This window comes from Coffea arabica, chromosome 10c, assembly GCF_036785885.1.
Source record: "Coffea arabica cultivar ET-39 chromosome 10c, Coffea Arabica ET-39 HiFi, whole genome shotgun sequence".
Taxonomy (NCBI): domain Eukaryota; kingdom Viridiplantae; phylum Streptophyta; class Magnoliopsida; order Gentianales; family Rubiaceae; genus Coffea; species Coffea arabica.
The window spans coordinates 51,574,417-51,584,845 of record NC_092329.1 but is presented as its reverse complement, the minus strand read 5'-3'; the positions used below and the strand labels follow the sequence as shown (position 1 = coordinate 51,584,845).

Below are 10,429 nucleotides of genomic sequence, written 5' to 3'. Positions count from 1 at the left end.
ATGCCCTGATATAATTAAGCAAAAGAAAGCTCAAACAAATCATTTGTTTTATTCTTTAGATAGAGAGAATTGAGGGTTAAGAGGTAGAACAGGTATATTTGTTAAAAATTAGGTATAAATTTTTTTTTTTAGGTTCCAATAAGTCATTTCCGTTAAGTTTAACGGATTCAGTCACCTTTACAATTTAGTACAGGGTGTCATGTTATATATTTTGAATCATGAGGGATTTTTCTGTGTATTAGATTTATCACAGGATTTTTTTTTGTATTTTACCCTAATATAAATTATCCATGGGTAAATTACATATAACCATCCTATAGTTTTGCACAATGCCAGTTGCTGCTCTAAAGTTTCAAAATAGCCACATAACTCCCATTTAGTAGAATTAGACTAGAAGTGGTCTAAAAGTGCGTGTGATGAAATAATAATATCCACTTAACCTCCACTATGGTTTGCATAAATATCCATTTTATTCTCCTGTGATTATTTTATTTATTCACGTAATCCTCCTATGATTTTGTATATGGTGGTTAAGGCTCCGTTTGATAACACTGAATCTGAATTCTGAATATTGAAATAATTAATTTGCTGAATTTTAAGCACTGAAAAGATATATATGAATGTCTGAATCTTAATGCTGAATCTATTTATATTGTTTGATAAATATTCATAACTTAATGCTTAATAAGCTAAATTGTACAATTTTGTCCTTCTATCTTTTAATCCAAAAAGGAAATAGAACTTATGATTTAATTAACTTAAAATTGTTAGGTATGAAAATGACAATGATTGTGAAGAGCAATGCATACAATGACAATGTTTCTTTGTGTGGGAAAAGGGTATGGTTTCATCGTTTTGAGAATGGGAAAACAAGCTTGTAATATTCCAAAAACACGTTCAATTACATTTCTCAATCTTGCATGTACTTGGTTAAAGCGTTCTTCTTTTGATCTTGGACGAGAAGCATTTCGAAAATCAGACAACCAATATCTAATATTTCGATATGGTGTCATAAAGCCACGTGTGTGTGGATAAGCTGCATCACATAAATAATATTTATCTGTACAAAAAAAATATATATATATATATCAAAATATAAATATTTGTGGATGAAAATTACTGCAAAAAAACACTATTGTTAAAAAAAATTTGAATAGAAAATATCAAGTTGTTTTGTTTAATTAGATAAGGATTTTGAATAGGGAATATGAGATTGTTTAATTAGATAAGGATTTTGAATGTAATTAACAAACAGGGATATATTTGGTAGATAAGATAAAGTAGTTGAAGTAAATCTCTTGATTCTTATCAAATTAAGCATTCAGCTACAATTCTTGTGCTGAAAAAAATACATATAAATTCAGCACCACTTAATAAGTTCAGCAGGTGAATTTTTATTTATTAAACACCCACAACATCTGAATGTCTGAATGAATTCAGTTTCAGCACTTTTTATATTATCAAACAGGCACTAAGTCGTTGTTTGATTTAACATTTATATAAGAGTACTAGTGATATTTCAACTAATGACGTTATATAAATTATTTTTCATTAAATTTGCAGTTTACATTAAACCATAAAAGGTTAAATGAATATTTTGAAACGTTAAGAGAGTTATGTGGCAAAAAAAATGAAACCACATGAGAGTTATTAATAATTTGCTCTTTTTAGTTTGGGACACATATCTTATTTAAATCAAGACCGGCGAGTTAGACAAACAAAACCATTCAGTGCAATCGGAATCCCCGTGTCCTCTAGTAAGCCATTGCCATCCAAAATTAGTCCCCTCCAACCCAAAAGTCCTATCTCAAGTTGTGCGAGGTAATTAATAAAGAATTAATCTTTGTTATATTGTCAGCACGGATTTGGATGTATATTACATCATCTCAATTTAAGTTTAAATACTTGCAGTTTTCCTGGTTACAGGAAAGTAGGAAACTGTAATTGATTTCTACTCTCCCAAATGGAAGTTATGCAGACTTCAATTTGTCCAAGAGGTTGAGAATTGGAACTCTGATTGGCTTAATTTTATGATGCCTGATGCAGAAAACGATGATGGTTAACTAAGGTACTCATGAGTCGCAACTCCATCCTTGTTATCATGATTTGTTAATGTCCAGGTGAAGTCTGATTTTTGTTTAATTTTTTTTTTCAGTGCAAGTGGAAAGTTTTGAATTCAAAAATCTTTCACTCACACTTTCTCCCATCGTGCCACCCAATCCATTCCTCCCCCAATCTAGGTGAAGTTTGATTTCCTTTTTAATCCTTTGATATTTTATGTGTTTGCTTTCAATGGTATATTGTTGTCATGTTACAACTTTTGATGGTCTTAATTAAGACTTTTTTTAAAAATTAAGACTATGCTTTTTTTTTTGATAGAAAAACTAGAAAATTTCATTAAGGTGAGGATAGGTCCGTAGAAATTGCGGAAGAAAGAAAAAGTGGTGGAGAATATAACTACAAATATCTGAAATAGAACTAGCATTCCTAGCTAATAAATGTGCAGGTACATTTACATTCCTAGGAACCCAATTCAATGCTAGGTACAGAGTCTAACGTAATTCCAATTCAATTTGCATTGTACTTTTAACGTCACTATTTAATATTTAAATGACTATAATAATTGAAACTCATATTGTGGAACAAAATGTAAAGTCAAAACTATTCTATCAATTATCCTAAATTTACTTAAATTAAAAATTTTGATGATCAAATTTGTTTTGATGGTAACATTGAGTCCAAAACTAAATTTCTCCCAAAAAAAATACTACCTGGATCAACGTTGAAATTCCATACCGAACCAATCTTACTTATAAAAAAATTCCCTTCAAAGTATGTCTAAAGTGACATAGTGGAGTGATGCTGAGCTATAAAGATAATAGACGTGAGACCAAATATATTTACCGGTGTATTAAAATTATTTTGATGTATCAGTCAGTAATTTGATAAAAAAATTTTATACAAACTTTTGGGGAGAATATCATTTTGCAATAGAATTTAGAAGAAAATTTTTGAGAGTACAGAGATTTAATTTTTTGAATCTCGGGGAGCTCAGCACTTAACAACTTCTTTTCATCAATGTTACTGTATCTTTAGAAGCGAAATTATCCAGGGGACTGCAATTCTGATGTCCCAGTGAACCCCGAGCTTCAATTTCCATCTCACCCCAGTATTTGATATTTGATTACTTCAAAAATATCATGCGTCGCCTACAAAAAGTTGATTTAATGTGCTTTTTTAATTTTTTTTCGAGTAAGGAAAGGTTGGAATTTAATGTGATTTAAGAGGATAGGAGAGATTTAATACGAGACTTCTAAGTTCTGGAATTTTAACCTTAACTATAAACTAAAGCGTTCTTGGCAGTTTAATGTTCTCTTGGAAACCAATACTATTAGCTAGTCTTCGTCGGACTAGGACTCAGTGCTATTGTGATTTATACAATTCGGTGCAGTTATTGTACATATTCAAATTTGTAATGTACAACTATATCATAATATTATATTGAATATTTTATTCATATATATCAAGTTTTTCGTAAGTAGGATAATGTGATATAATTGTATATCCAATAATATAAAAAATACAACAATCGAACCAAATTGTTTGAACAGCAATCCAACTGCACTGGCTTCGTTTCCATCTTGGTCTAACAAATGGCCTCGGCTACACTTTCAACCAGACCTGGGTGGTCATATTGGTTTGATTTTTTAGTTTTTGCACCAAAATCTGTGAGCTGATTCTTTCCTTTCCTTCTCTTTCCTGCAATCCAGACGGTGCCTAAATCCTAGTGAGAAGGTTTTGAAGCCTGCACTCGAAACGCATCCCTATTTTTTTTTTTTTTTTTTGAAAAAATATCATCATTCATTAAATTTGCACTAATGGTAGAAATTGCATCAACCATATAGAGATACAAACAAATCAAAAGAACAAAGTTAAATAGTACAAATTTGAAAATTCAAAGAACACTACACTGTAAAATTCGCAAAAATATCTAAGAGATAAAATGCTTATAGATACATGAGTCCCTTTCTTAATGTCCTTGTTTCAAAAATTATAAGGTGCAATTGCAACCAAACTATTTATGGTTGAGATGTTTTTATTTGAAAATTGGAATGTGGGACAGGAATGATTGTGCTTTCATCCAATTTTATTCAAATTTGACTTCTTTATTTACCAAGTTGAATTTAAAGGAACTTTTATCGAGCCAAACTTGATTGATTAGTTGAGCAACTAAGCTCAAAAGAGTTCTTGAAAATCCAATATCAGTTCGAGCTTTAAGTAGCTTGATTCATGCTACAGACCTATTTGCAAATAATATAAACAATTGGTTTGATATTAAGTCCGTTCTCTCTAAACTTGTGTACTTAATTTTTCCCTCAAATTAAAATTTTGACTCCGCCATTGATGACATATTACTGTCCCTATCTTTCAATTATTTAGCCAATAAGCAATCAAACGATGAGACTGGTATTAAACAGAATACTTTAGATACATCCAAGAATAGGATCTCAAGTGTGAAAAGCATGTAACGTAAAGAAAGAATGAAAACTGAAATTCCGTGGCCATATCTGTGAATAACAACAAATGCATATAACAGGCTTACTTGAAAGAAAGACCAAGGCAATCTATTGCATTTATGTGTAAATCTTTCTAGTTTATTACAATATCACACGATTATAAAAATTGAATTAATAAGTGTATCCACTCTTTTCCATTGTATTCTGCCATATTATTATAGTAGCATGCATTCATGCCATTACATGCAACAAAATTAAAACTCAAGTGAGATAACTGTTCGATTAAGCACGTTGCAGATGCGAGATAACTGTTTCATTAAGCATGCGGCAGATTGTTGCTTTCAGGGGAAAGGAGGACGATACAGAGGAATGACAACGAATTTCATCAGTCCTTTGTTGCAGTCATCACCGTTTCCCTCTCCGCTAGCAAAGTAGTTAGGTCTGACTTGAGTTAGCTGGTATGAAAAGCCAGCTCTCCACCTCCTTGATTCGGGCCTGCCAACAGGGTTGCGCCGCTGAAGTCGCACGTCAAGAAGGTGTACAGGTTTGGCAGCAGGTACACGCTGTGAGGCTGCACGGTGTCGCTAGGAGGAGGATACTTGAACACTGATGCACCAGCACGACAATGAACGTTAGACCATATTAAATTAGCATTAATTTTGATAAGTTAGGGCTTGTTCTCGTCTATTTTAATTTAGTAAAAGCCAATTATGAAAAATGATTATCAAAATAGTGAGAATCAGTTAAAACTACCCTTTAAGAAATTCTTTAAAAAAATGATTATTTAAAATTAAAATCTATAATCAGGTAAAATAATTAACCCAGAACAAGCCCTAAAGAAGGTCCCAAGCATATTAATGTGCACCAGTTTGCTAATATATTTGGAATGTTCGTTCCAAATTATCGAATTAGGTTGCATAGCCTAGAATGAGGAAAAATGTGCTCAGCAAAATTGAATTGAATCATATATTGTGACTCAACTGATGAGAAGTTGGTGCTCTAGCCTTAATTTGGACGTATAAAAGTTTTGAATAGTAATACAAGGCTAACTCTCGGACTGAAAAAGGCGCCGTGATTCAATGCCCAGTCAGTATAATTGTAGCCGTAGCGCCATCCCTCGGACTCTCCAACAACAACTGTTTCAGCTTTGCTAATTGCCAATGGGGCTATTAAGGTTATGAGGAGAACAAGTAATCCTTTACCAAAACTGATGGCCATCTCTATTTTTTCTTTTTTTTTTCTCCTGTATTCGAATTAAATGAACGACGCTAGAAATGACAAGATGTATATGGTTGGAGGATCTGAATCTGGGATGTTTTAGTTGGGTTTATATGGATGTTCCTCGCAACCTAATCCAACTCTTGTTGACTGTCTCAAAAATAAAAAAATTTCCAAATGCTGACTGAGCAGAATATGTACAAGATCATTTTTCCAGTTTTCATAGCTAATGTTGAAAATTGTACAACAAAATTCTAGATTTTCATGCCTTTGACCACAGTATAGTTTCCCTTAGTTCATCTAAATCTCATTAATGCCCTCAGGAGGCTTCAAGGTTGCATACGTTACAAGGCCTGCAAAGGCCTAAAGTGTGGGAATAAATGTAATAGTGTTGGTGGACGAGATAAAAGCAAGAGCCAGGGTGATTTTCTTCAACGATGAGGAATATAGCTATGATTATGACGAGCCCACGGAAGTCAGTAAAAACAACTGAATTTGGGTTGGTACTACTGGAATTTCAAGGAGTTCTGAAACGGTCAATCAAAGGCAGTTTCTTTCTCCTCATTGGCCAGACAATCAAGAAAGAAAGTTATTTGTAGAAATTTAGAGTTTAGACCAAGACAATTTTTGTGTGACAGAATACTTTATTAATTCTAATAAAATCAAAATGGTTTTCTAGATACTTATGTTACCGATTTGATTTTCTTCCAATTTTTTTCTATCTTGAAAAGGAAGGAAAAAGATGAAAAGGAAATGTGAAAACCAAGCCCTAAATTGATTTCTTAGTGCGAAAATAAGACCTTTGATCATGTGTACATTCCCTTGCACAAATGCAGCAAAATAATGGCCAAGATTATAATTTATAATTAATTTGCATCTTCAATCCAAAACGGAGATTATACATGATTTCATGTTCAACAGTCCAGGAAGCCGGAGCTAAAAGAGAAAAGGAAAAAAGAAAAAAGAAAAAAAAAGGAAAAGAAAGAAAGAGGGAGGGGGGGAAGGACCATGAAACTGTTAGAAGGCATAATTAAATGCTTATAAAAGTTGAGCAAGTTTATCTACTATTATAAAAAGAATTAATCTTCTATACATTAACAGTATATACATTTTTACCATTAGATACATGACACATAATTCGAATTTGAATTTGAAACTCAAATTTTGCATATATATCGTATATCCAATCATGATAGTGTATACACCGTCAGTGTGTATAAGATTTACTCTTACAAAAAAGTAAAAAAAAAAATATGAGCTTTCATTTCAAGTTTCTTTTTTCTTTTAAATAAAATTAACAAAAGTTGGTTGGAATTTTGAAGACAAATTGGTCTTATAAAAATCACCTGTATGTAGGGATTTACGGAACCAGACAAGACAAGACAAGACAATATGATTAAGTCTCCATATCATGTGAAAATATTCCGAAAATTTTCATCCTTATTACAAGCAGCAAAGCTACATTGTCACGAAGGTGGGCAATTGCTCCCCTAAACCTTTGAAAATTAAAACTGGTGCTTGGAATTTTCCAGAAATTGTAAATTTTGTGAATAGAGGGGAGTATAAATGATGTTTAATCAAATATTTCATATAAGAAAAAACAGCAACAAACCCGAGAGTGAATTTTGATAGAGACATACATGTTTCTCTTTCAGTTGACGAAATTTTCGTAAGAGATTGACAAAACGAATCAGTGGAAAAGGATAGCAATATGATTTTGATATTTTAACTAAGAGTTAATCTTATGTACACTTACATGTATATACTATCACGATTAGATATTTGATAATGATACAAAATTTGAATTTCAATTTAAAATTCAGATTAGTTATTAAACATCCAATAGTGATATTGTATGCACGGTTGATGTATTTAACCAAACCATATAGTTTAAAAAAAAAAAAAGAAGAAAAAGAAAGGAGAAGGTAATCCTAGTCCATAAAGCCGCAAGGTCAGTTTTGGAGGGGGGTTTGGAGAGAGGATCCAAGGTACTTATAGCAAGAATAAAATTGTTGAAATTACACTAATTCAAAGATTTGTTGAGGATTGACCTTATTTTAATTATAAGGAGGATTGACCTTATTTTAATTATAAGGAGAGGCCCTTTCGTAAAAGAAGGATGTTTGATTGACTGATTTGTTGAGGATTAATCATATTAAGGACGTCAGTAAATCCAAGCAGCTAAGCATTGGAATAACAGAATTGCAATAAGATGAACTTCGTACAAGAAGCATCTCTGAAGTTACATAGTATTATTCACTGTTTTCTTACATAGATTTTAAGATGACTTTGTAACTGATTTTCAGAAATTTCCACGTTTCCAGTTCATTTAGCATTTTTTTTGGGTTATTATCACTTTACCCCCTAACATTATCTTTTAGTCACTTTACTCCCATAAGTAATTCAACTAAACATGTTAAGAAATTTTGGACAAAAATAGCCTTTTATTTTATAGCATTACTACATTGTTATTATCACTTTATTCGTTTGGATTATAGTGATACAATTACTTTAGTTCCTAACATTATTTTCTAGGCATTTTACCTCATCATTAATCTAACTAGTATGGTAAAACAAATTTAAATATATTTACCCTTTTTTATAAATAATTAAAAATAAAAAAGTTGGAATGGTTATTCTTCCTTTTTCACTTTAAGAGATCGAAAAACATAAAAATAAAAGGGTTTTCTCAAATTTCTTTTTTTTTCACACTTATTAATACTAGGAAAAGAAAAACAGATAGGAAAGAAGGAGACAAAAAATTAGATTTTGCAAAAATAGAAAATAAAGCAAAGTCTAACATTATCGTATTACTTTAAGGTTGTCGGGATTAGAATTGGAATTTGGTGAAAACAAAAAAATGAAATAATTTTAAAATAATAAAATTATTTAATTCTTTCTTATTTGTAATTTAAAAAAAAAATTGAGCTCTCTCTCTCCCTCTCCCCCTCCCCCTTCCCCTCTCCATCTTTCTATTTTTTTTCAATATTAATAAGATTACCAAGAAGAAAAAAATTAATACTTTGACTTTTTTTCTTGATACTAAAAAGGAGAAGAGTCATTCTAACTTTTTATTATTTTTATTATGCAAAGATGATGGTATTTTCTTCTAAAGTTTTTTAACTTGCTAAGTTAGTTTAATTGTAGGATAAATTGCCTAAAAAATAACTCTAGGGGTAAATTGATAATGAGACTATATTTTATGGGGGTAAAGTGATAATAATTTTAAGGGTTAAACATGTCTTTTCACTTTAATTAACAAACTCCGTTAAGTTTGACCGTTAATTTTGGGGGTAAAGTGACTAAAAGATAACGTTAAGGGAGAAATTGATAGTAGCACCAAACGTTAAGGGGGTAAAGTGATAATAACCCTATTTTTTTCTCCAATTATGGGTTGAAAACTTTTAATCTGTTTTTTCTCCAACATCTACCATTTTGTATTACTTCTCCTCTTTCTAATTTTTCCTTCTAATTATTTACTATCTTTTTCTTTCCTCGGTACCCAGAAAGAGAGATTGAGGAGAAAAGGAAGAGAAAATGCTGCTCCATCTAGCTGGAGTGTACCTTGCTCCTAATCTCTAAATCAGAACAAGTTAAGCCCACTGAATCAATTACTAAGGACCCATCAATTAGGATCCAAGTTATTTTCACTGCTGAAGGAACATTAAATACATGGGCTGAACTACTGGACCAAGCATCGCAAGAAGCAAAACAAAATTATTAATGGAGGCCTAAAGGGCGATTTGAAAGTTGCAGTTAGGCATGTCAATGGGTAGAGTCTGGGTTGAATCCCTTTGATCTAGATCCAGACTCATTTAATTTAGTTAGACCCAAACCCAAACCCATATCCTTTTGGTTTTGAAAAAGTAAGTCCATACCCAAACCCTTATGGATCTGGGTATCCAATGGGCATCCATGGGTATTTTCTGAACATACTAAAGTAAAAATGTATTTAAAACATATAGAGTTCATAAATAATATAAATACCATCCAATTTTTATTTTCAAATAATAAAATTAACATTCAACAAGTTGAATGCAATATTGTGAATTCAAAGAAAGAATTATTATTGACTACTTCTATATATTTTCAAAGATTCAACTACATCCACATCCAATATTTCATTTGTTTGCCTTTGCCTTTTCTCCTTTTCTTGAAAAAGTTTGTATCAATTACAATGATAACTAGGACTAGTTTTTAAAAAAAGAAAACAACCATAACATATATAAATATTTAGTCTTCTTAAAATAATGTAATTTTGTACCTCTTTTTCTTATTTAAACTTCAATGTTGGTAGATGTCTCGCAATCCATCGCTAAAATAGTGAATGAGATAAAAGTCATTTGACTAAGAACCGATGGCAAATAAATAATAGAATAAAAAAATTTATAAACACTTACTTATTTTTTTATTCAATCCAATCATCAGTAATCACTAATATTTCAACCATATCTAGAAGCAATTTGCCATGAGTCTCATCAATCACCCAATCACCAATACTAAATGCAGATTCTAATACCATAAAATCTTACTGTATTCGATCCAATAGCCATAAAATATTATAATATTTTATAAATTTACTAATATATATATTATTTAATTAAATAAATATGGGTCTGAGTAAAGTCTGATATAGATCTGGATTTGGATATGGATTCTAAAAACCAGACCCTACCTAGACCCACGACTCTCTC

At 31.3% G+C, this 10,429-nt stretch overlaps 1 protein-coding gene across 1 annotated transcript; it reads right to left on the bottom strand.

The window, feature by feature from the left end:
• Window positions 1–4,858: 4,858 nt before the first annotated feature.
• LOC113714218 (uncharacterized) lies at window positions 4,859–5,735 on the bottom strand. The gene is made up of 2 exons (XM_027238010.1): window positions 5,568–5,735; window positions 4,859–5,101 (listed from the first exon to the last, which is right to left on the bottom strand). Exons 1-2 carry the CDS (start codon window positions 5,733–5,735, stop codon window positions 4,859–4,861), a joined length of 411 nt encoding a protein of 136 aa, XP_027093811.1.
• Between the last annotated feature and the right edge of the window lie 4,694 nt (window positions 5,736–10,429).